Source organism: Cnephaeus nilssonii (genome assembly GCF_951640355.1).
Source record: "Cnephaeus nilssonii genome assembly, chromosome: 7".
Taxonomy (NCBI): Eukaryota; Metazoa; Chordata; class Mammalia; order Chiroptera; family Vespertilionidae; genus Cnephaeus; species Cnephaeus nilssonii.
The window spans coordinates 58,207,199-58,234,568 of NC_137078.1; the positions used below are offsets into that span (position 1 = coordinate 58,207,199).

The 27,370-nt window shown below is 41.6% G+C and overlaps 1 protein-coding gene across 2 annotated transcripts in view; it reads right to left on the bottom strand.

Annotated features, from left to right (window-relative positions):
- CACHD1 (cache domain containing 1) overlaps positions 1-27,370 on the bottom strand; it is a 238,354-nt gene that overhangs the window by 89,949 nt on the left and 121,035 nt on the right. For both annotated transcript variants that reach the window (XM_079777692.1, XM_079777691.1), the window contains one exon: positions 22,578-22,726. In XM_079777692.1, coding sequence (XP_079633818.1) covers positions 22,578-22,726 — 149 coding nt within the window. The remainder of the gene's footprint in view (positions 1-22,577; positions 22,727-27,370) is intronic.

Here is a 27,370-nt window from a genome sequence, read left to right on the forward strand (position 1 = left end):
GAAAGGCTGCCAGTTCGATTTGGGGTTCCGGCACATGTCTGGGTTTCAAGCTCAATCCCTGATCCCCGGTAGGGGGCGTGCAGGAGGCAGCCAATGGATGTTTTGCTCTCACAGTGATGTTTTTCTCCCTCCCGCCCCCTCTCTCTCTAAAAAAAAAAAAAAAAAAAAAAAAAAGTCAATAAAATGTCTTAAAAATGTGAACATATGAGTTTTCATTCATAATGAATACATTACATTGTATCTCAATATATCAACAAATAAATCATCACCAACATGATCTAAAACAGCTGAAGAAGAATTCCGTTCTCTCAAAGAAAAGGATTATGATAAAAGATTGTAGGGCTTAGGGGAGATTTTTGCTTTTTACTTAATGGAAAATGACAGTAGCTAAACATAAGGCTTTCACAATGGATAGCTACAGAGAATGAACTCTGTGGGGACAAAGATGTGGATGGGGAGAAAGAGGAAGAAGATATTAAAGACAGGTGTTCTCTATTAATTACAGATATATTGAAACATGCTCACCACGGGCACAGCTATGGAATTGGCCATTTTTAGTTACTTTTATTATGTCATTCTAGGAAAGCCTCACGCTCCCTTCCCATTCACCACTGAACTCTGAGAGGTCACGGATAGAAGACTGAGCATATATGCACGTCTGCATGGAGCAGAGACGGCAGACCTGGCGCCAGTTCATACTGGTTTCTCCTTTCCCTGGTTCCAACTTTCTCCTCTGAGAAAAAGACCCTGGCATTTTGGTAATCTGAGGATCCTGAACTAACAAATGCCTTATGTACAACAAAGGTTACATAAAATAGAAGATAAGACCAAGAAAGAGAAAACTGCACTAAATTCTGAAAAATTCTCACATGGGACAATGAATATAGGGTGCTGAATAATGTGATGGACAATGGCCATGTGGGCAAGGCATGACACACAGCTTAGGGAAACGCCAGTTGACAGTGGACGTGGCGCAAACACGCAGCCTTCCAGAGATCAAACTTGATCCAAAAATAAAATGTAAAATACATGAAGAAGTCCTTTTTCTGAAGGAATCCATCTAATTTTCCAGATGCTTCAGAATGAATGAATAACCACCTCGCATGAGAACCTCCGCCAGGTCAATTTGACCTATCTGCTGTTAGCTCAAGGACATCTGAGTTCTGAAAAGTTTACTAGTAAGGAGTGAAAACAGAGTGTTACTTCATTTCAGAAGATAATTTAATTCTTGCTTCCTGAGTAATCTGCATGTAATGAATGCTGTGTTTTTAGAAAGATTTTTAAAAAAATACATTTTTATTGATTTCAGAGAGGAGGGGAGAGGGAGAGAGAGCTAGAGACATTAATGATGAGAATCATTGATTGGCTGCCCCCGACTAGGGATCAAGCTGCAACCCGGGCATGTGCCCTTGACCGGAATCAAACCCGGGACCTTTCAGTCTGTAGGTCGATGCTCTATGCACTGAGCCAAACTGACTAGGGCTTAAAAAGATTTTTTTTTTTTTTTTTTTAGATAGAGAATGGAAGGAAGAGAGGGAGAGCGAGAGAAACATCAATGTGACAGTGAAACACCATCAGCTATCTACTTCACGCCCCCTACTAGGAATCAAAGTGGCAACCAGTGCATGGGATGATGCCCAACCCACTGAGCAACACTGGCCAGGGCACTGCTGGTGGTTTTTAAGTTATTGACTCCTATCAGACCCCCACATTCTGATATTTCAGGAATTCAGAGGCGTGCCAACCACTCTCCTTCCTCCTGCCTCCTGCTAGGTGGTGTTAAGTGGCAACAGTCTCACTGTAGCCTCAATTGTCTGCATTCCCTCACACGTGCTGAATCTCAGCCAGGCAGCATGCACTCCTCAGCTGAGTTAACATGAAGTGCCTAGAAATGGCCGTCGCTCTGCTGCTGTCCCTGCCCACGCCACTGATGCCAGCCAGGTAAGGAAGCAGGTGTCCACAGAGGGCTTACGAGGTGCAGGACAGCAGTGTGTCCTAAGCTGGTGAGCAAGCTAGGAGAAAACAATTGCAGGAGCCAAAACCCTGTGACTATCTCTTCACCCACACTCACTAGTGCCTGCTTCTCTTCTGGACGCCATACACAGGAGAAACCCTTGCTCAGCCATCTCCTTACATTGCCACCTCTGGGCCTCTGAGGAATGGCTGCCTTGCCTAAGACAGGAACACATTTCATGAGTGTGTGCCATGGATAAAGAGAAACATGCCATTCACCCTGATTTGGAGACTATGAGAAATATAAAACTCATGCCTATGATACTTTATCAAAACACGTCATTTAGTCTTAGTGGTTACCTAAAAGACTTTTCATTGAGAAGTCTATTAGCTGCCAGTCATGTTTATATAATTCAAGGTTTATGGAAAGGTCAGGAACTGGTACACTAATAAAGTTTCGCATTAAGTGAGCAGGCAATTCAAATTATCTTTATATCTGTGCTTCTAAAAAGCGATAACACTAAGAGAATAATCTTCTCTAAATCTTCTGTAGATCCTCACTCTAAAAAAAAAGGGGGGGGGGAGATATTGGATTATGATTGCTTTCTATACTTATTTTTATAACATAAAAACCAGTGCCTGAAATTCAGTTTCAAGAGAAATAACTCCATCTTTCCTACCGCCTTGTGTTAAACACACACACACACACACACACACACACAACCTACTTCCTTCTGGATTTACTTTCATGAACAACTGATCGAAACTGCATCCCGAGGGAGAAAACAGAACTGTGACTCCCACTTTGATCTCTTCCCCATGGAGAAATTCACTCCCTGCCTGGCTTGCAAGATGTTCATTTGATTGACGTTTGCTCTGATGTGCAAACTGCTTTGAACTTCAGACATTTAATTCCCATCAGGCTGCAGTCATTTTTATTCTCCTTCAACAGGATTTACAAGCAGGAGATCAGCAAATGTAGAAGATAAAATAAATTTGCAGAAGCTTTGAATCTTACATCAAAACTGTTCGAGTGAGTTCCAATTGGATTTCATTCAGCCTCGATTCACAGCGTAAATCAACTTTTCAGTGGAGTCCCAGTTTAGAAGAAGAAGAAGAAAAAAAAGACATAAAGGAGAGAGACACATAACACCAGTTGGGGTTTACTTCCTGAATCTCTTGGTCTTTGTTTAAATTTGCAATGGATTTCCCTCAACATTTCCAGTGAAGGCTGCCCAATTTATCACATAGCACATAAAAGCCACACCCACAGATCCAAGGGCGGTGGTGAAATGCAGTCTTATTCATGGACACATTTTTATGGTAACATTTAAAAAAGCAAATCCCGGTGGATATCTCAGAAGAGCAAGGCTTAAATTGATAATGGAGTCCATAAACAAGGCCGCTATGATGACAGTTAACGGGTAGTGGCTGTTTTGTACTTGTAATCATGGCTAAAATGCTGAGATGGGTGCAAAAGGTTAAGAGACACACAAAACCCAGCATTTCTTCTGAAGCAAACCCTGGTGTCGGCTCAGAAGCCGGTGTGGAGCAAAGGCTGCAAGGCTTCTGACAGAGTTCAACGCACAGGGCAGGCCCCTGCTTCCAGGGCTGCTGGGCTAGCGGGTTCCGTTTGAAGAACAGCACACATTGTCTCTTTCTCGGCGCTGCCTACGGAGGACGTGGCAGCCGTCTCCTCCTCGGCACCCTGGCTGACCTCCGACCCCGTGTGAAACCCAAGATTGTCAAAAAGAGGACCAACAAGCTCATCCGGCACCAGCCAGACCGATCTGTCAAAATGAAGTGGAACTGGTGGAAACCCAGAGGCAGTGACAACAAGGTGCACAGAAGGTTCGGGGGCCAGATCCTCATGCCCAACATTGGTTATGGGAGCAACAAGAAAACCAACCACATGCTGCCCCGGGGCTTTCAGAAGCCTCTGGCCCACAGCAGCACGGAGCTTGAAGTGCTGCTGATGTGCGACAGATCTCACTGTGCTGAGCCTGCTCACAGCGTCTCCTCAAACCGGAGCCATTGTGCAAAGAGCAGCCCGGCTGGCCATCAGTCACCAACCCAATGCCAGGCTGCTCGGCGAGGAAAACGAATAGACAGATTGGGTACACTTTGTATTTGTGTTAATAAAATCATAAAATTCTGCAAAAAACAAACAAACAAACAAACCCAAGAAGCAAAAACAACAAAAAAACCAACAACAACCAAAAAAAAAACAACAAAAAAAAAACCCCCACAACAGCACACGTTTTCCTGGGAACCAAAGGAGGCAAAGCCCCTTGACCGGTAGCTGCCGGAGCCTGTAAAAGATGACCTGGACGCCGAGAGCGGCCCATGCCTCCCAGTCGTCCCTCCAGTCCTGGGAACAGCCCAACAGTGTCTGGCTGACTACGCCACGGCAGGGAGACATATCACTTCACCTCCGTTCAACCAGGTTCCTGCTCATTCTTTCTGGGAAGTGTCTGCTCTGCAAATATTTGAGCAACACCAGTTGAGAAGAATTAAACAAGAACCCCCTTATCTTCCACTTAACCACCCCCGAGAATAAAGTTAAACAAAGAAAGAGCTAAGATAAAAATCAAACATCTGTACTGGCAAATATTTAAACTCTGTTTGAATGGCGGAGGAAGGGGTACGAGTGGGATCACTTCAAAAAGGAACTACCACATTCATAAAGTAAATTATACCCCCCCCCACACACACACACACAACTGCGTTTACTCATTCAAACACCTAAATTAATGGACAAACTGAAAAGCTGTCAAATAACGCGTAATCGTGTCCCAAGAAATGGTGTTTCCTTCCATCTCTGCAGAGATGGGAGAGATAAGTCACATTCTTTTTGTTCGTATCAGTAATAAGGATTAAACCTTCAGGGTTCAGCGACTCCGCCAGAGTAGAAACAAGGGCTGCTTTCAAATGCCCTTGGAAGGTAGGGCTTTTGGAGCAATAAAGCATCTCGCTCTCCATTACAGTCAAACTATCATACAAACCAGCCCTATTTCTTTTTCTGGGTCTTCCCCAACCCACACACACCACAGATCACGGAGAGGCCATAGTCCAACTATTATCCACGTAATCTGCTTTCTCACACATGCTTGGGAGACCGAATAGGTGGCATCCAGGGGGAGTGGAGCTGGATCTAAAACCCCTTTAAGCATGTATATTTATCTGTATCTTCCTCATCACGGATTGGGGCAGGGTGCATGGACAAGAAGAAAGGAGGGTATCTGGAGAAATAAAGGGGAGAACAGGAAGGTGGACAGCGGCCTGGTGGGGGTGGGACCCACGGGCTCCCTTTGTGTTCTTCCGTAGTCCTTGTCCATCCCGCCGCTGAACCTCTACAAAGGACTTCACACACTTTGCAGCTGTTTATTTATAAACTTTCCCCCTCGCTAGTTAATACACACACTTTCCTGTGGGGATCTCCAGGGCACAGCCCTGTAAGGTGCACACGTTTAGTACATGCCTGCTGAATGAATACATGCGGAGAACCCAGGAGGCGTGGCTTTCTTGGACTAGAGATTAGAGATCGTAAATGCAGGCACACCGAGTAGTGAGTAAACGGCAGACAGCTGTGAGTGGAAGGACACAGACATCACGGAGAAGCACGAACCACCTCAGAGGTAGCAGATGACCTTGAAGATGGACTGGCTCACTCTCTCAGGCACATACGCACCGAGGGGAGAGGCCTGTCCAAATCATCCTGTTCCACAGAAGAAACATGACACATACGACAGGGCGTATTGGTGGCTAATGGATTCTCAAAAGCAATTACTGACCCAATAGTAAAAAGTTAATAAAGCTGTGAGTCTGAAGACAGAATTGTACACCATCATACCAAACAAGCCATGTCCCCTGAGAGACATTAAAGACAGAAGGCTTTTTGAAGTCTTGGTCTTCTTTGAAAACAAACGAATTTTTGCCCAAGAAAACGCTTAAAAATCTCAAAGGAAGTTTCTGGTCCTCTGTTGAAATCGGGTCTATTTCTTAAGGCTGGCAATTTCTTTCAGAAACCCAGGTTTTCAGGAAGAGAGGGAGGGTGAGAGAGAGGGAAGGAGGGAAGGAGGGAAGGAGGGAAGGAGGGAAGGACAGAAGGAGGAAAGATGGAAGAAAGAAAGGAGGGAAGGAAGAAAGGGAAGAAGGAAAGAAGGGAGGGAGGGAGGGAGGGAGGAAAGAAGAGAGGAAACAAGGGAGGAAAGAATGAAGAAAATCAGAGGACTGATTGAAATCCATAAAAGGCCACTGGTGAATGTCAGTATTCTAAGCAGAGTCGCAGGTCTCCCGTCCTTGCTTCAGTGAAGGTCACACAAGGAAAATTCAGAAAGCAGGACTGTCTGCAGACCCAAGTGCAGGTGCTTTCCGCTGTGATGATGCTCATCAACAGTTCTAAAGATAAAGATATCTATCTACACACACACACACACACACACACACACACACGCACGCACGCACGCACGCACACGCACGCGCGCGCAAACACGTAAGTGGCACAAACTGCTGCAGGAACATGTTTTTAAGGCTGAGAAACCAACTAACCAGACTATGGGGGTATTATATTCAGCCCATTTAGACACTTCAGAGGGTCATACAACAGCCTCAAGTAAATTTCAAAGAAGGAATAGATAGTTTAGTGTTTCAAGGGCCAGATAAGCCATTCCAATTTTACCACTGGCCAAAACACCTATCATGAAAAGAAAATTATTTGCATCCAGGAAACCCTGATTCCAAACCAAGTTCCCGTGAGCCCTAACACAACTTCTCTGAGCAAAATAGGGGCGGGGGTGGAGAGAGGACAGTATCTACCTGACCACCGCCGTTGAGAGGATCTAAAGTAAGTAAAATGATGTTTACAGAAGTAAAAGCCCAAGAAAGTATTTTAGTGAAGTATAAACATCTGTAACTCTTTTACGTACGTTAAATAATGTAACGGAGTGGGCCCTCTGTAATGTAAGCATTCTGCAAAATCTTTGTTGAGTTCTGAGCTCAACTCAAGTCCTTTGGGCGGCAACAGCCATAAAGACTGGACCTGTACCATTCTGCACGCCTGCAGGTAATAATAATTTCTAAAAGGACTGGAGGTGGAAGTTTGAGATAAAGCAGGGAGAATGACTTGAAAAGCTAAGATTTACCTTACAGTACTGGAAGGGCAAAAACACAAAACACATCTTTCTGGGGAAAGAATGGGACCAGAAATAAAATTATGCTCAGTTGTTAAGAACTAAGCTTGTCCTATTATTTGACCTTGTGACATTAAAAGAACAAGTGTCATAAGGGCAAAGCACTTGGCTAAGTCACAATGTTGTATTTTTCATGAGAACAGTAATAAGAAATAAATTATATCTAGGATTAAACATCATACATCGTTTTTTTTCCCCCCATGTGCACTACCTTAAAATAGCACTGGGAAAAAATAGTAGTTGCCTACATGTGGGTCAGCTGTTATGTCTGGAAATATGATTTCATACAAAACTCATTTGTGCATTAGCACATTACCACTATCCATCATTTCCACTTTGCCCTTGCTCCTGAACTGCCATACACATAACATGATTATGGGGGTGAAAATATTTGTGGAATAAAAATAATACAACAGGCTGATCAACTGCTTGCCAGACACCTCCCACCCAAAAATGATCCACATGCAATTCAAAATTAAAACCAGATGTTTATACTAAATTCATCATCTTCCTTGAAAAAATATCCTTTTGTTCTGATTTTTACTCTTTCGTATCCTGAGATGCACAATTTAAAATTTAGAACCATCTTTTAAAATCTCCCGCCCCATTCAAGTCTCCAATACGAGTTGGGCCCTTCCTGGTTTGGCTCAGTGGATAGAGCACAGGCTGTGGACTGAATGGTCCCGGGTTCGATTCTGGTCAAGGGCACATGCCCAGGTTGCGGGCTTGATCCCCAGTATGGGGCGTGCAGGAGGCAGCCGATCAATGATTCTCTCTCATCATTGATGTTTCTCTCTCTCTCTTTCCCTCTCTGAAATCAATAAAATACACTTCAAAACAAAACAAAACAAAACAAAACAAAACAAAACAAAACATAACGAGTTGGCAGATTCCATGTAACCCACCACCACCCTGGACAGCTTCCTCCTGGATTACTAGGATGGCCCAACTTGACAAGCAACATGCCTTTGCACCACAATTTATCTTTCATTTGCCAACTAATTAATCTGCCCAAATTGCAGGCAGGACCACAGACCTTGCTTTAAAACCTACTGCTTACCACGAGAAGTTTGTCCACGGATTTTGAGCCCACCCCAGGACACCTCTTATCCACTGCTCCGGCTGTGTCTTCCACCTCACCACACTCAATGCTTTATGAATCCTTGCTGTTTTCTAGTCCAAAGCATCCTTCTCCCAGATCTATCTGCAGAAGTTCCACTCGTCAAGGCCACAACTGCCAGAGTCTAAGAAGCCTCTGTTCATAACCTGTCTTCTCTAAAGGAGTTGCTGGATTCCTTTCCTGACGCCTGGCTAGTCTCTTGGCTAAACCTGCCTTAGCTTATACTTCATGTCCTATGAGCTCCTACAGGTACCGAGTGTGTTGGTCATCTTTGTCTATCAGACAGTATCTAGTACAAGGTCTCGTACATTAACTCCCTTGAACATGATACAGACAAGTTGAGCTGAAAGTGACGTAGAGGGGGTCCTTCCTTATCAGTAGTTCCGCTTTCCACAGTTTCCATGACCTGTGGTCAACTGCAGTCTGAAAATATTAAATGAAAAACTCCAGAAACAAACAATTCCTAAGTTTTAAATTGCACGCCTCTGAGAAGACCATGATGAAATCTCGTGCCTTCTTGCTCCTTTGCTCCAAGACCACAAAGCATCCCTTTGTTTAGTGTATCCACGCTGGATACACTCCCCGCTCCTTAGTCACTTAGTATCCATGTTGGTTATCAGACCAACCATCACAGAATGGCAGTGTTGTTCAAGTAACCCTTCCTTATTTTACCTAACAACGGCCCAAGCATAGGAGTAGTGATGCTGGCAGTTTGGATATGCCAAAGAGAAGATGTAAAGTGATTCCTCTGAGTGAAAAAGTGAAAGTTTTTTACTTAAGGAAAGAAAAAAAAATTGTATGCTGAGGTTGCTAAGATCTACAGTAAGAATGAATCTCTTATTTTGAAATTGTGAAGATGGAAAAAGAAATTCATAGCTAGTTTTGCTATCGTACCTCAAACTGCCAAAGTTACAACACAGTACATAATAAATGCTTAGTTGAGATGGAAAGGCATGAATAGATCCAGAGACACAGAAACATGCAACAGACTGACGCATCTCAGAAGGGGAGGGGCAGGAAGAGATTAGCCAAAGAACTTATATGCATCTATGCATAGCCCATGGACACAGACAATAGTTCAGTGAAGGCCTGGGGAGGGCAAGGTCGAGGGTGGTCACTGGGGAAAAAAGGGGACATCTATAATACTTTCAATAATAAAAATAAATATAAAAAAAGATCAATCAGTATAATTCACATTATAATAATAAAATTTAAATTTAAAAACAAAGAAGGCATTAAATTTGTGGGTGGAAGATATGGATGAAAAATGTGTTCTGATTGACAGCAATGTGTTGCACCAGAAAGCATTGAGCCTATAAAAAGACTTCAGCAAGGGATCCACTAAAACAAGTGACCACGTTCACAAAACTTTATTACAGGATACTGTTATAATTGTTCTATTTTATTATTAACTAGAGGCCTGGTGCACAAAATTTGTGCATGGGGGGTGGGAAGGTTCCTCAGCCCAGCCTGCACCCTCTGTTATAATTGTTCTATTTTATTATTAACTAGAGGCCTGGTGCACAAAATTTGTGCATGGGGGTTGGGGAGGTCCCTCAGTTCCGATCCAGGACCTCTTGGGGGATGTCTAACTGCCGGTTTAGGACCGATCTCTGCAGGAACAGTCCTAAACCGGCAGTCAGACACCCCTCTCGCAATCCGGGACCGCTGGCACCTAACCGCTCACCTGCCTGCCTGCCTGATGCCCCTAACTGCTTCTGCCTGCCAGCCTGATCACCCCTAACTGCTCTCCCCTGCTGGCCTGATTGCCCCTAACTGCTCTCCCCTGCCATCTTGATCGCCCCTAACCACCTCTGCCTTGGCCCCGCCACCATGGCTTTGTCCGAAAGGACATCCAGAAGGACATCCAGAAGATGTCCGGTTTATCTGGTCTAATTAGCATATTACCCTTTTATTAGTATAGATTACTATTGTTAATTTCTTAGTGTACCTTATTATGATAAACTAGAGGCCTGGTGCATAGATTCATGCACATTGAAAGGAAATTAATTAGAAAAAATTTTAGAGGCTGGGGAGGGACCGCAAGAGGTTGGCTCCAGGGTGTGTCTGGCACATCTCACCCAATCCTGATCAGCTGGACCCCAGCAGCAAGTTAACCTACCAGTCAGAGCATCTGCCCCCAGGTGGTCAGTGCACATCAAATGAATGGTCGGACACTTAGCATGTTAGGCTTTTATTATATAGGATAATAAACTTTATCATAAGTATGTACGTATAGTATATTACAGGGCTCAGTAATTCCTTGGTTTCAGGCACCCACTGGGGTCTTTGACTGTATCCCCTGTGAGTGAAGGGAAACTACTATACTAGTATATAAGTATTTGGAAATTTTGTCTTTAAATTCATCCTACATACAATCAATTATGAATATATCATAATAACTATTCATATCCATTAATATTAATGATAAAATATAGCTGATAACTGTGATGCCTAAGTCAATATCAACTTCAGTTTCATATCAGAGCTTATAACAATAGAATAATACTCAGATGAAAACAACTATTATGAATTAGCATAAAAGTACTTGAATTTCTGCCTACAGGTAAAGTAGCTCAGTAATTCTGACATCATCAATCACCAGAAGTCCTCAAAAACTAAAGACAAAATCAGGTTTGCTACCACAGAGTAACTCCTTCAGTAAATATTTATCGAGGACCTGTTCAAGCAAGATGTTGAATACAAAGTTAAATCTGACAGGGACCCTGCACTCAAGTGTAACTAAGAAGGATGAGAGAACACACAAAGTGAAAATATGCCTTAGAGCCTGGTATCGGGCACTCTTGCAGTTACCCAGAATTAACCTCAGACACCTTCGATTCCTCCCTCTTCCAACACCCAACAGAGTGGGTGCCAACAGCCAAGTTCAAGCCTCCAGTCATTACATGGTTGACAAGTAAAATCCCCTAAAACCTCATGTGTCATCATTTCATTCCCTTTCTCAAAACTCTTAAATTAATTATCTCATTCAAGAAACCAATATTTATTCGGTATCTACGATTAGTCAGACAGTAAAGATAAAGTAACAAGAGAAGGACATTGTCCTCAACTTCATTTACAGGGCCTAAAGTCTCCTGAATAAAGTTCAGAGTCTTCAGTCTAGCATTTGGGAGTCTCTCTGATATGATATTAACCCAGCTTCTCAGTTGCCTCTTCTATCACTTGCTCCAGACTTCAGTGCAAGTGGCCATTTCCAGACATGGAGTTTCCTTCATATTGACCTTTCTTTCCTGGAAATCACTTCTTCCCTATCTGCATATTTTCAAATCCTTTTTCTACTTCAGTACTCAGCTGAAATGCTTCTCTCATAGACCATTCCACAAATTATTATTTTTAAATGAATGAATGAATGAATGAATGAGTGAGTGATTTAACATCTGTAGGCCTTGCTGAATAATCTCTCCCCCTCTCCCCTTAACCAGATAACTCTCAAAAAAAGGAAGGGAGGGAGGGAAGCAGGGAGGAAAAAAACAAATTTCCTCATGAACTCCAGAATGCCCAATTTTGGACAGTAGGGAAAGATGCCTCTAATGGCAAATGGCTCCAGTTAAGAACAAACCTTCTAAGAAGGCTAAGGGTAATTAATGACTCTTGAGAGATGGGTCTCTGGAGTATACTTCAAACTGCTCATGTCATAGTTGAGGAAACTGAGGATGAAAAGGGTTAAGTGAGTTTCCCACAGCAAAGTGGCACAGCAGAGGCCCACCCAGTTTTAGTACTATATTACTATGATAAAAGCTGCATCACAGCTAACTTACACTGAGAGGAAAACTGTCTTTACTGCTTAAGGGAATTCTTTCCACCATGGTAGAGATTGAGCTGATTTAAAAAAAGAGAAGGGAAAAAAAAATTAGGCCCTGGCCGGGTGGGCTCAGTTATTTGGAGCATAGTCCAGTACACCAAAAGGTTTTGAGTTCAATTCAGGGCACATACCTAGGTTGCAGGTTCAATCTCTAGTTGGGGCACGTAAGAGAAGCAACCGATCTCGCTCTCTAAAAATCAGTAAACATATCCTCAAGTGATGATTTAAGAAAAAAATTTAAAGAAGCTTGTCTTTTCTTAAAATGAGAAAAAGTTCATGTTTGAGTTTGAATGAGAAATGAAAAAAAGAAAAAAGCAAACCCAACACGAAAACCTGACCTGAAGCTAAATCCCTGAGGAGAGCTTAGCCCAGAAATTTGAACATTATGGGTTAGGAAGTTAATCACAAAATTAAAAACAACTCTCTAAGCTACTTATTTCTGGTTCCAATGATGTCAATAATACTTAAAGAAGTTGAAATGTGAATATAGAAATTTGCACATCTACATCATGACCCAAAAAATGCAACCAATTTACATGGAAAAAATTTACTCAAATGCCCAGATTCCTTCCCAGGTAGCCCATTATCATGAGCATTAACTCTTTTTTTTAATTGAAGTATAATTAACATAGTTTAAGGTATACAACATAATGACTAGACATTTATATATGTTGTAAAATGTTCACTACAGTTAGTCTAGACAACATCAGTCACTCTACATAGTAACACAATTGTTTTCTTCTGATGAGGACTTTTAAGATTCACTCTCTTAGCAACTTTGAAATGTACAATATGGTATTAATTATAGTCACCATGCTATACATTATGCCCCCATGTCATATTTATTTTGTAAAGGGCAGTTTGTACCTTTTTTCTGGCTCCTTCACCCATTTTTCTGGCCCCTCACCCTCACCAACCTGTTCTTTGTATCTATGAGCTTGTTTTTTGTTTTGTTTTTTAAAAATATTTCCACATATAAGTGAGGTCATATTTTTCTTTCTGACTTATTTTACTTAGCATAATGCCCTCAAAATCCAACCACATTGTTGCAAATGACAAGATTTCTACTCTTTTTATATGGCTGAATAATATTACATTTTGTATAGCTATGTCTTTATCCATTTATCCCTTGATAGACATTTGCATTGTCCCCATAGTTTGACTATCCTATATAATAAAGAGGTAATATGCAAATTATCTGGGACGCCGTAACATCATGACTGCTCAGGAGGAGGCTGTGCGCGCAGGTGGGCAGGAAGGGACTGCATGCACGGTGAGGCAAGCCACAGATGGCGCAGGCCCGGAGAGAACAGGGCCTGCCAGCCGCCGCGGCTGCGGGGAGGCCCGGAGAGAACAGGGCCTGCCAGCATCTGCAGCTGCGGGGAGACCCGGAAGGAAGAGGGCCTGCAAGCTGCAGCGCGCCAGCAGTCCTGCAGAGGAAACACCTTTTCTGACAGCTCATTGGCTAAGCTCCCGGTACGCCACTCACAGTGTTCTTGGTAACTTGGGTAATAAGAATCCAAGAAGGTGATCTAGGGTTTTTCCACCTCACTTCTGGAGGAAAAAAAGAAGATCTGCTGCTGGAGGGGCTAAGAAATGTCATATCCTGCCCTAGCCAGTTTGGCTCAGTGGATAGAGCCTCGGCCTGCCAACTGCAGGGTCTGGGTTCGATTCTGGTCAAGGGCATGTACCTAGGTTGCAGGCTCCTCCTTGGCCGGGGCCCAGGTCAGGGCTCATGCAGGAGGCAACCAATCGAAGTATCCCTCGCACATTGATGTTTCTCTCTGTCTTTCCCTCTCTCTTCCATGCTCTCTAAAAATCAATGAAAAAATATCCTCAGGTGAGGAAAAAAAAAAAAAAAGAAAGAAAGAAAGGTCATATCCTATGAAAGAAACATCTTGAAAATGCCTAAAGAAAACTGTCATATTTTGTGGTGAAGGGACTGGAGTCTGTGTTGATGAAAACACCTTGGCAGCTGCAGCGGCCGGCAGTGGCAGCTGCAGCGGGGTGATGGGGGCGGCGCCTTCCCCTGATCAGCCTGGTTGCCTCCCCCAGAGGGAGGCCAGACTGCGGCTTAGGCCCGCTCCCTGTAGGGAGCGGGCCTAAGCCGTCAGTAGGACATCCCCTTAGGGAGCGGGCCTAAGCCGTCAGTAGGACATCCCCTTAGGGAGCGGGCCTAAGCCGTCAGTAGGACATCCCCTTAGGGAGCGGGCCTAAGCCGTCAGTAGGACATCCCCTGAGGGAGCGGGCCTAAGCCGTCAGTAGGACATCCCCTTAGGGAGCGGGCCTAAGCCGTCAGTAGGACATCCCCTTAGGGAGCGGGCCTAAGCCGTCAGTAGGACATCCCCTTAGGGAGCGGGCCTAAGCCGTCAGTAGGACATCCCCTGAGGGAGCGGGCCTAAGCCGTCAGTAGGACATCCCCTGAGGGCTCCTGGACTGTGAGAGGGGCAGGCTGGGCTGAGGCCCCCACCATCCCCAGTACACGAATTTTTGTGCAACGGGCCTCTAGTTGTAAATAATGCTGCAATACATGAAGGTGCCGATATCTTTTCGAGTTAGTGTTTTTCTTCCCTTCAAATAAATACTTAAAGTGGAATTGCTGGATTATATGGTGGCTCTAATTTTTCAAGGAATCTCCATATTGTTTCCATAGTGGCTGTACCAATTTACATCTCTACCACCAATGCGTTGTTTTCTCCACATTCTCATTAATACTTGTTATTCTTTTCTTCTTGATGTTGGCCATTCTAAGAGGTGGTATCTTGTTGTGATAATGATTAGTGATGTTGATCATCTTTTCATGTACTTGATGGCCATTTGTATATGTAAAAAATGTCTACTCAGATCCTCTGCCCATTTTTAAATCAGATTTGTTTTATTGCTATTGAGTTGTATAGATTCCTTTTATATTTTGGATATTAACCCCTTATCAGATATATGACTTGTAAATATTTTCTCCCACTCAGTAGGTTGTTTTTTCATTTTGTTGATTATTTCTTTGTTGTGCAAAAGCTTTTCAGTTTAAAGTGGTCCCAATTGTTTATTTTTGCTTTTGGAGTCAGATCCAGAAAATCTTGGCCAAGACTGATGTCAAGTAGCTTACTGCCTAATGTTTTCTTCTGGGAGTCTTATGGTTTCAAGGATTTAATCCATTTTAAGTTGTTTTATTGTGTATAGTGTAAAATAGTGGTCCAATTTTCCCAACACAATTTATTTAAGAGACTGTTCCTTCCCCACTGTATATTCTTGGCTCCTTTGTCATAAAGTAACTGACCATGTATGTATGAGTTTATTTCTGGGTTCTCTATTCTGTTCCATTGATCTATGTCTCTGGTTTTTTTATTTGTTTATTCTCAACACCATACTGTTTTTATTACTAGAGCTTTGTAATATAGTTTGAAATCAGGGAGCAGATGTCTCCAACTTGGAAAGCTCCAAGGAATAAGAGTCTAACATCCTCCAGTATAAATATAAGAGCAAATAAAAATTTAACTTCAATGGTAGGTTTTCCAGCCCAATTTTCCATCCTTTCTTTGAGGGGGGAGGGTGTGATGGTTAATTTTATGTGTTAATTTGGTTGGGCCATGGTACCCAGATATTTGGTCAAATACTATTCTGGGATGTTTCAGTGAAGGATTTGGGGGGGATGAGATCAACATTTAAATCAGTGGACTTGTGGGTGGGCCTCATCCAATTAGTAGCAAGACCTAACAGGACAAAGACTGACCTCCTCCAAGCAAGGAATTCTGCCATCAGACTGAAATTGCAACTCTTTCTTGAGTCTTCAGCCTGCTGGGCTACCTTGCAGATTTTGGACTTACATCTCCACAATCAGGTGAGCCAATTCCTTACAATAAATCTTTCTCTCACCATATTGGTTCTATTGCTTTGGAGAACCCTGAGTAATACAGAGAGTTATAACAGTGGCTACTCATGGGAATTGGAACCAGGACTCTGTGCTCTTCTCAGAACCCATGCTAGTTTGCTTTGCCTACAGCACAATACCCCCAACAGGTTGACTGATAAGACCTGACTCCTGAATCATATAGTTCTAATGGGCACCAGCTGGGGATGCATTAAATTTGGCTTCTCGGAAAATGAGATGAATCCTATCTGCTTTCCCCAGAGACTATATCAATCTCAGTGGATGCCCCAACTGAAAAAGCAACTAGTAAAATAGCAGGGATCCAATTTCACAACAGTTCCAAAGTTTTTGCATTTTCTGGAACCAGGGAAGCTTTTAAAATCTTCCCTGGTGAATATGAGAAGTCACTATAGCGCTACCTCCAGGGGGATGGCTTCAGAGAGCTTTGGAAACAAGTTGCTTACGTACTCTAGCTCCATCAGTGTTCACTTTGTCATCTCAAACCTAGTCTAGATGCCTTTATGCCAATCTGTACCATGATCAACTAATTAACAAACATTAACTGAGTGAGGTTAATAGCACTGAATCCACTTGGAAACATAAAAAAGAAAATCTAAGTGCTTCCTCCCAGTATTCCCTCCCTAGTTCACCTTCTCCATTGTTCACTTCTTCTTAAAGATTGACATCAAAAATAAAAAAAATAAAAAGGCCACCAGGAAGGATCATCTATAGAAGAGATTGGGTTAAGAGATGTGGGCAAATAAAATTGATTGGTATATGTAAAAGGCCAAGGATTGTCAGGGCCTGATGACTAAACAATAGCTTCAGATGCACACAGCGGAGCGCCAGGCCTGTGGCAAGCCAGGTTTCTGAAGTAGATATTCTTAGTGCACGCATAAAGGAGCTATATTCTTTAAATGTGAGAGAATGCAAATGCATGCTTAAGTAGACAAAGAAGAAAATGCCCATGGACATTTCCTTAAGTCAAATTTATTAACATTATATAGTCTTTTTAGATCATGAGTTGCAAACTCACATGCAATAATGTGGGCTGAGCAGGCAATGGCAGTCTGGGGAATGGGTTGGATATGATGCAATGTGGACTGTGGGAACCACGGTGAATGGGAGAAGGTCTTCCGAGGGGAGCTGCTCTTCACAGAAGCTATTGCCCAGAGGGAATGTGGACACACCATTGCCAAATCTTCTATGTTGAGAGAAAACAGAAATCTGGATTTTTAACATGTGTAACCTTCCGAAGTTTAAATGTTGGCAACAGATTTTAAATCTTACAAATTTAAAAACCTTTAAAACATCTTATGGGGCCAAAATAAACACATCTATAGGCTAGATACGGTCCGTGAGTGTGATTATGTGTTTGGGTGTCTGCACTTCTTGTGGGAGAGCCCAGGATCTCGTGGCCCCTCATCCCTTGACCCAATACAACACAAAGGGAGCTGTTAATTAAATTACACAATTAAATGAACTTTTTTCCCCAAAATTATGTTATTTTAAGTGATAGCAATAAAAATGAGTTTGTCTTAGATTAAGCCTTAGCCTATGTGTTTTTTTCCATATTGAGAATGTTAATTCTTCAGAGAATTCCTTCAACAAATAACGATGGAGTGTCTAATCATCATCATGCAGGGTCCTGTACAAAATAATTCACTTCTGGGCTCCTGCATAAGAAGTTTAAGAGTTGACTAATTTGAGAAGGAAAGTATCAAAAGCATCTAAAAAATCAAATTTTCTGCTGCTTTGCAGGTTCTCTCTGTTGTCATCAAAGGATAAACAAAGTGTAATCTGCAGAATGCTATGTAATAGAATGCTTTACAGCCTCTCTCTCTCCTCAGCATTGGGTATTTATTAACTATTTATGCATTTATTTATTTATTTCCTCACCAAAGGTATGTATATTGATTTGAGAGAGAGAGACAGAGGGTGGGGGAGAGAGAAAAACATCAATGTGAGGGAGAAACATTAATAAGTTGCCCTCCCATACGCACCCTGACAGAGGATCAAACGCATAACCTAGGAATGTGTCTTGGCTGGGAATTGAACCTGCAACCTTTTTGGTGTACAGGACAATGTTGCAATCAACTGAGCCATGCAGCCAGGGTGGGAATTTATTTTTTTAAGATATGCATTATTAAGCCTTAGCGAGGAAAACCAAATATTGACTATAATTCAGTGTAAATGAAATTCTAGGGTGAACATTTTTCCCCCTAGTGTCTGCTTATCTTTAATACATTTGAAGAAGAATCAAAGTCAATAGGCCACAGGCACATAAAATGTTAGTGACAAGTAGGTAGAGTGCTACTGGACCAGCGCTGAGTTTTAAAAAATGCTTATAGGGCCCCTAAATAAAAATGGGTAAGATCCAGGTCTAAGACTGAAGATCCTTTATCTCAAGTCCAACTGCTTATATTTATTGTAACAGCTGTATTAACACATGTGCATGTGGCCAGACATTGGAAGGACTTTAGCAACAATCTTGAGTCCATTTTTCATAAACTTCAATCATTATCATATCTATCACCTTCAAAAGTTTGGTCACATTCACTTAATATTTTTATTTAACTTAACTCATTTTTTAATTTAGTTATATATTTATTTTTTATGAAGAAAATTGTGTTATTGCCATAAGAGAAAAAAAAGTATATCCCTTGACATAGAAAATAATATTGAAATACATAATTATCAAATTTAAAAGTTATAACCTAAAAACATCTCCCGAGGAGGTAGGTACTATCATTCTTTTCATCTCACTGATAAGGAGATAACCCTGAAAGGCAGGTACTAGCTCAATGATAAGGAAACTGAAGCTCAGAATGAAGTGACTTCCCAAGGTCAACTATGAGTAAAAGAAGTATAACTCAAAACCAAATGTGCCTGGCATTTTAAAAAAAATTATTTTTAGTCATGTCCTTATATTGCTTCCAAAGACTGGGAGCCTTCCTTTTCACACTGAACTCCAACATGAACTTCCTACGATTAAAAATGTAGACATTTTCGGAGGGATTGGAAATAGGAAAGAAAGGACTGAAAAATGTGGTCAGTAGAATACCACAAAAGTTATAAAATGCAGATAAAACTGTTTTATGAGGGACTAGAACAAAAGCAGCTAAGCATGCTTACCCTCGTTCACTTACTATAACTCTTTCCACTTTGAATCTTCATAAAAAAGGTGGGAGAGAGTGCCCTAACCGGTTTGGCTCAGGGGATAGAGAGTTGGCCTGCAGACTGAAGGGTCCCAGGTTTGATTCCAGTCAAGGGCATGTACCTTGGTTGCAGGCACATCCCAGTAGGGGGTGTGCAGGAGGCAGCTGATCGATGTTTCTCTCTCATTTATGTTTCTAACTCTCTATCCCTCTCCCTTCCTCTCTGTAAAAAAAATCAATAATATATATTTTAAAAGGTGGGAGAGTATATAATTTTAGAAAGTGTTATTGTTTAAGCCAATGGCTAGAAAAGCTTCAGCTGAGAGTTCACTCCAAAAATTCCTACACCCATGTCCCTAGAAAGTGAGCTCATTGCACAGCCAAGGAGACTCAGTTAAGACAAAGGGTAGTCATGACTTGCTAGTTCCGCGGCAAACAGGTTTTATCAGATATCTCCCTAACATTCCACCAGAGGGGACCAGTCTTTTGCTCATCTGTACATCTTCTGAGTACTCAACTTTAGAGTCAGCACGGCTCTGGTTTTACAAGATTCATCCCAAATGGCAGTTCTCAGTTCTGTCAACCACTAGTGAGGAGAGAAGATTGCATCAGAGCTCTGCCAAGTCCCCATTCAACCTCCAATGCAGAAGTCCAACCTCTGAAGGAGGAACAGCCTTGCACACTAACTTGCTTGCTCAGCATGTATCCTGATAGGAGCGCAGGTAAGGTCTCCTGGATGTTATCTTCACTAAATGAAAAATTCCTGGAGGGTAGAAGCTACATTTTATGTTTTACTGTATGCACTAAAGGGTAGACCACTGGGTTTTACCAAACATCTGGATGGCCATCTCAGACCTCCACCCTTATCTCAGCATAATCAAAATGAAAATCACTGTCTTTACCCCAAAACACATTGGTGTAACTCCTCCCAAACTTTTAATGTGTGCATGTATGTGTATTATGTACGTGTTTGTATGCAGGTATGGTCATTTTCCCAAGTAAGCAAATACTCTTCTACAGCATGGTTGCATTTTATCTTCTCACTTTCATATGATACAATTGCCTTAATGAATCCCCTACTGTTAGAAATGTAGGGTCTTTACAATATTCTCTCTTCTAAATGGCACTACAATGACTTTCTTGACACGTTTATCTTTATAAACATGTCTGATTATTTTCTGTGCTATTCCTCCAAATGACCAGATCAAATACGAAGCATACTTCTGAAGTGTCTAGTCTTTAGTGATGCCATTCACCTGGTATATTTCTCTGCTTCGAGGAACCACAGCACCTCTCTGCTGTGTCACATTTTGTCTTAACTACAAATTATGTTCAGTATTTACCCCTCACCCAATAATCTTTAAATTTCTTGAAAGTGGACATCCCCTTACTCATCCCCATATTCAAATCAATTCTGATTCCAACCAATAGTAATTAAACCCAATTGGCAGGTGCTGGGGTAAAAATGGATGAGGTGTAATTCCCGCCCAGAACAGCAGGGGAGGCAGACTCACCATCAACAATGCATGATATGTTTAAGTTCTACATTAAAGGAAACATTAATAGAAATTCATGAAACATTTACTCATGACTTACTAGTTGACACATGCAAGTAATAGAAATGAGACATATTCACCAGTAGACACCGGTCTATTTAAGCTTTTTGGTTCATCTACAGCAATAGGACCACTTAGGAAACCATGAAGATCTCTCCAATCTTCTAAAACAGGGTTTTTCAACCTCTGCACCAATGACGTCTTGAGCCAGGCAATTCTTTGTTCTGGGGGGCTATCTTGTGCATTATAGGGTCTGAGCAGCAACATCCCTGGCTTCTAATCACTAGATGCCAGTAGCAACTATCCCCACCTTCCAACCATGACAACTGAACATGTTTCCAGACATTGCCAAGTGTCCCTTGAGGGCCAAAACGAAAAAAATCACCTCTGGTGACTGAGAATCACTGGTTAAGTATAAGTCTAGCTCTAAGGGCTTCTTTCTCCCTTACTATATTATCTTTTCTCTAAGTCCTAAAAGTGATTTTTTTTCTTTTGTTCAAAAACTACTGGAGCCTATATTTATTTTTAGATAAGAGATTAATTTGTCAAAAAACATCGTTACTGATGTCAATTATAGATATGGGTATCTCCTTTGATTAAACCTAGTAAGCAAAAAATAAAATGTTCACTATGCAATGGGAACATATAACTATCGTGACCAGTATTTGTTCAGAACACTACAGTTTACAAAGTATTTTCACACTGACTTCACTGAATGTTTACACTATCCTGTGAAGTACTCATTATTGTTCCCATTCTAGAGATGAAGACAGGGTGGCTCAAAGACATCAAATACACAAGACATTATGTATTTGATGTTATGTGCTGTAGGTAGGATTTATATCCAGGTAGTCTCGTTCCAAACTGTATACACTTTTCAGTTAATTTAGTAAACAACTAATGTGAGCTGCTTTGGGCCATAGACAGGGAAAGCCAGAGAGAAGGCTCATGATAATATTACACAGATGAAGAAATAAAATATCTGAAGGATGCCCTGCTACCAATGTAGCCCACCAAGAAACTATAAGTAAAAACTTGCTTGTAGAAACAAAGCATCATTTAACCACTAAAAAACTATATTGCATCCATCCTTTGCATAACCTCAAGAACATTTATTGTGCAAAAAGAGAAGTAATACATACTAATTATGGTAATATTTCCACTCATAGTTTTTAAAGTATGGTAACACCTTGTACACATTCTAAATAGCGGAGGAAACTGGTATAATAAGGTTTGTTATCCACTGAACGGAAACTGCACATAAAGATAAACATTAAGTAACTTGGTTAACATCACAGCTAATGAAAGGCCAAGTCAAACTGAAAAGTAAGTTCTTTGTACCTCTAGATGAGTGTTCTTTTCACCACAAACAATTCCCAGCATCACATGACCCTACACTCTTCCAGATATAAATATCATAGCCCAATAAATAAAAGTATCTGCAACCATGCAGATACTAACTCTGTTTCAATATCATCTGAAGCCACATTTCCCCTGGTGTTTTAAAGGTGGTATTGACACTAAAATAAGTAGGAATTTTTACTGCTCTTATCAAAGATGAAACGCACTCCCTTAAATCAGGCAAATTACCAGAATCAGTAAGATGACCTTATTCATGACTTACTAGTTGACACATGACAAAATGTTTGCAACTTTCCAGACTTAGTCAACTCTGCACTCAAACAATATTTGATACTTTTGAACCTGAATTCCAGCATGACAAAAAGATGAGCAGGGAGAGTCCAGGAATTCCCTGTATATAGAAGAGTGAGTCTTTAAAGATTACTTGTCTATGTAATAGTAAAGGACTTATTTAAGATAGGAATACTATATACATTGCAATAAACAATGAATGGAAAACAGTTCAATTCCTGCTTTAAAGAACAACAACAAAAGCGTTTAAGTCTTACTCCATCATGGAGGGTGGGATCGTACAACAGTCTTGAATTGCAGTGAGGGGAGAGGTCAGGTGAGCCGTATAGGACGCTTCTACAACTTGCTTGTTCCGGTTGACCACATCCAAGTAACGGTTGAACTTCTCTCGGATTTTTTTGGCTAGCTGGGGGACAACAGAGAGCAAAATAAATCAAAAGCCCAAGACAATAACCTACTATACTTTTTCTATTAAGCTAATGTGTGTCACAAACAGCATGTATTATTTTTTTTAATGTTTTTTTTTATTAAGGTATTATATGTGTACATATCTTACCATTGCCCCACCCCCACAACAAACAGCATGTATTAAACTTCAGGTAAAACAACACACATCCAAGTCTTATTCCACTGTGTACATTGAGATTAAAACTTGCAAAATTCCCAGAAGTCACAGAAGGATACTCAGATAACAATCAAGTAGTATCTTCTGTCTTAAAACAGAGGATTATGCATTAAGAACTTTTCACGTGTCCAAATTCAATAGAGCAGCACCAGCCCATGAAATGCCTTGCTAGATAAAGAAAAACAAAGTTTATTGCTATGATCGTCAGTATGACAATGGGCACTGGGAGTTATGGAGCAACAATAGTGATTGGAAGGAAAAACCCTACTCCACGTGGTTCTGGATTCACAGATTTTTTCAGGGGGGAAATACATAACAGGGAAGAAAATGACATTTAGTGTCTCGGCCTACACAACTTCTGGAGTCACCATCACCGTCTTCCATGTGAAGGGGAAATCCCTGGGGTGTTGCAATGCAGATATCCGTATAAAACAAAATGTAGAATTAGAAATACACTCATTTGGTCTGTTCCACCTTTAAAATGGACAAATGTCTTTCTTAACTGTTATGAACAGAGCACTTCATCATAATTTACTTTCATGTAGGAATAACAAAAGCAAATGGATACGCAGTCTGCTTTTTCCTCCATTGTTCCCATCAAACATCACAGCTTAATTACAGCTCTCCAAGGAAAACAGTGTTGTTTTCCTTCCCCTTAAACAGAACGTTACCCAAATGAAATGACTGATAGAATTATAGCTAATTGGTTTTGTAGAGCTATTCATTATCAGCATACTAGTGGAGAACTAATCACCTCCTCTGGGTCATGCCTCTCACACAAATCCAACAGCTTACAGGCTAAGAACATGGAGCCAACTCAAAATATCTTCACTTGTTATTTTCAAGTCGATTGTAAAATCTGATCTCATCCTAGTGATATTTGGAAACTTTAAGTTTCAATTAGATAAATAAGGCTCTCTCTCTCTCAGCTTTGGTAAATACTGCACAAACTACAGCGTTTAGAAGAATTTCTGGACTTAACGAGAGCATGAACGAGTATAATGTGTAATTTGATAATGGATTGTCCAAATTCATTTCAGCATTTTGAAAGGAGGAATTTTGTGACTCAAATATTAACAAGTCCACCTGCAATTCTATTCCCTGAGCTAGAATTCTTACTATGAAAAAGAAATGTATATTTTTCCCTCGCTGGGGTCTTTGCAATAAATGTAGAGAAACAGTTTCATTTCCCATCTTCACTTAGACCACTGGTGGTTTTACCCCCCAAGGGGACATGTGGCAAAGTTTGGAGACAATTTTGGTTGTTGTAACTTGGTGGGGTGCTACTGGCATGTAGTAGGTGGAGGCTAGGATACTCCTAACATTTTACAATGCACAGGACAGCCCCATAACCAAGAAGTATACAACCCAAAATGGTAATAGTGCCCCGCTTGAGAAAACCTAATGGAGTGAAAAATCAAAGACAATTATCCCAATTTTGCATTTCAGTCAATCAGTTCCAGGCTGTTCTTCCAGGTTAGTTCTCCTCCCATCCAAAAGGGTACCTTAAGGAGAAAAAAGACCTAACCAGTTTCAATATTTACAAATTTCTACTTTGATCCTTCTTTTTCCTTTCTCAAAGAAATGTGAAAGAGGGATCACATATGCCTACAGTTCTTTAAAATGTAACCCAAATACAGAGCTATAGGACTATCCACTCATCGGCAGATGTGTGGGCATGTTTTTTTAAACAGCAGTTTGCATTATTGTACCCATCCCTATTTCCTAGCCTCTCACAGTCAATGGGCAGCTGAGGGACAGGCAGAGTAAAAGTTCCAGCTTAAACCTAATGTATATTCTCATGGTGCCCTCTATTCCCCCCTCATTACACTTCCATGCTATCATCTATTTAACAGCTGGTTATCACACTAGACTCTATGCCCTGTAAGGGCAAGCACTATCCTATATAATAAAAGGCTAATATGCAAATCGACCGAATGGCAGAACGACCAGTCGCTATGACACGTACTGACCACCAGGGGGCATATGTTTAATGCAGGAGCTGCCCCCTGGTGGTCAGTGCGCTCCCACAGGTGGAGCACCACTCAGCCAGAAGCTCTGAGCTGGGCTCATGGCTGGCGAGCGCAGCGGCAGGGGCGGAGCCTCTCCCACCTCTGCAGCAGCCCTAAGGATGTCCAATTGCCTGCTTAGGAGCGGGCCTAAGCCATCAGTCAGACATCCCCCGAGGGCTCCCAGACTGCAAGGGAGCAGCAGGCCAGGCTGAGGGACCCACTTGAGTATATATACACACATACTGAGTGGCCAGATTATTATGATCTCTGAACGTATAATAATCTGGCCACTCAGTGTGTGTGTGTGTGTGTGTGTGTGTGTGTGTGTGTGTGTGTGTGTATATACATATACATACATATATATATATATTAGAGGCCCAGTGCATGAATTCGTGCATGGGTGGGGGGTCTGGCCAGCCTGGCCAGGGCGAGGGGACATGGGCGGTTGGCCGGCCTGCCTGCTGGTCGAACTCCTGGTCGAGGGGACAATTTGTATATTAGCCTTTTATTATATAGGATATACACTGAGTTCAGAGATCATAATAATCTGGTCATTCAGTGTATATATCTTGTTGTTCATTTCTTTATCTTCAGCATTTAGTACACTGCCTGGTATTATAGTCAGACAAAAAAAAATTAATAAAGGTAAAAAATATCTGATCCCCGAGAGTCCTCACCCTTATCTAAGGATCAATGACCTCTTTAAAACATGGAGTGCTTACTTAAAAAATATACAATAATATGTATTTCTGGAAACTCCAAGACTAAGTTCTCTTTTCTATGTTCTGAAATAAATATCATGAATTTTCCACCTACAAGTATCAAGAGTGTAGTCTATCATTGAAAATAAGGTATTCTTGAAATAACTGCCATTCCAAATATCTTCACAGATTCATTTCTAAAGGGAAAATGAAATTGACAATCATTTCCTTCCCTCACATACATAGAAACATTCACAAACACATGAAAAATATTCAAGTGTTTCTTCTACACATTTAGAAAATTCTAATTAAAAAAAAAGTCAGATCTAGGAGCTAAGAATGACTTGCAGATTTATTTACTTATTATTTATTTATAAATATATTTTTATTGATTTCACAGAGGAAGGGAGAGGGAAAGAGAGATAGAAACATCAATGATGAAAGAGAATCATTGGCTGCCTCCTGCACTGGGGATCAAGCCCACAACCTGGGCACCAGGAATCGAACTGTGACCTCCTGGTTCATAGGTCGATGCTCAACCGCTGAGCCACGCCGGCTGGGCGAATGACTTACATTTTTAAATGTCTTTAAAAAGGAAAGGCATTTTATGCTATGTAACTATTTGAAATTCAAATTCCAATGTTTGTAAGTAAAGTTTTATGAAAGCACATCCATTTGTTTACATATCGCTTATGGCTACTTCCATTATACAACACAGAGGTAAGTAGTTGCAATAGAGACCGTGTGGCCTGCTTTGCTATACGTACAAGTCAGAAGCCCTAACATGTCCCTAGACAGGAGCCACAATCCCACAAATTGATAAAAATTGGCTGAACACGCCTCTCCACGGACAAGTGGGTCTTAGTTCCTTCTACTCCCACTGCTTGAATCTGGGTGGGCTTCCGATGGCTTCTCCCAGTGGAGCCCGGCGAAAACGACTCTGCAACTTCTAAGGCTAGCTCAAGAAGGGCCGCGCTTCTGCCCGTCTCTCCTGGAACGCTCTCAGCTACCATGCTCTGACGACATCCACGACACACGGAGGTCACAGTTCAGTGCCTGGCTGGCAGCTCCCACTGGGTAAGTCTTCAAGTCATCCAGCCCAGGCTCCAGATAGGAGTCAGGAAGCCTCCAGGTAATCCCAGCCCTCGGTCGTCCCTCATGAAGCACCCCCCCGCCACCAAGACATCACGGAGCAGAGGTAAGCCATCCTTGCGGTGCCTGGCCCAAATTCATCACCCCCAAAAAATCCATGGACATCAAGATGAAATTGTTTATGCCACTAAATTTGGGGCAGTTTGTTATGCAGCAACAAGTAACTGGCCCAGCTGGAATAGGCAGAATTCCATAATGAAGCCACACCAGACAAAGCTGCTCAGACCCCTGTGCCATATCTAAATCATCAGCATGATCAGGAGGAGAGCCTGAGTGTTAGAAACCCGCTGTAAAGAGGTTTCAGGGCCCCTCAGAAAATTATAATAGCCACTGTAGAATGGTATTTACCCATGTGTTAGACACAAGGACCCTATAATGTAGGATTACCATTTTTATAACAATGAGGGTATTTTGTGGCCCAAAGCTGCAAAATAATTAAAAGAACCCACTCGCTTAATTCAAAGTCAGAGCTGTCTGGTTTGCAAAGCCTGGATATTCATCTGCTCAGCTATGGTGCGCCCCAGACAAACCAAACTTCAAAGAAGCTGCAAAGGTGGCTT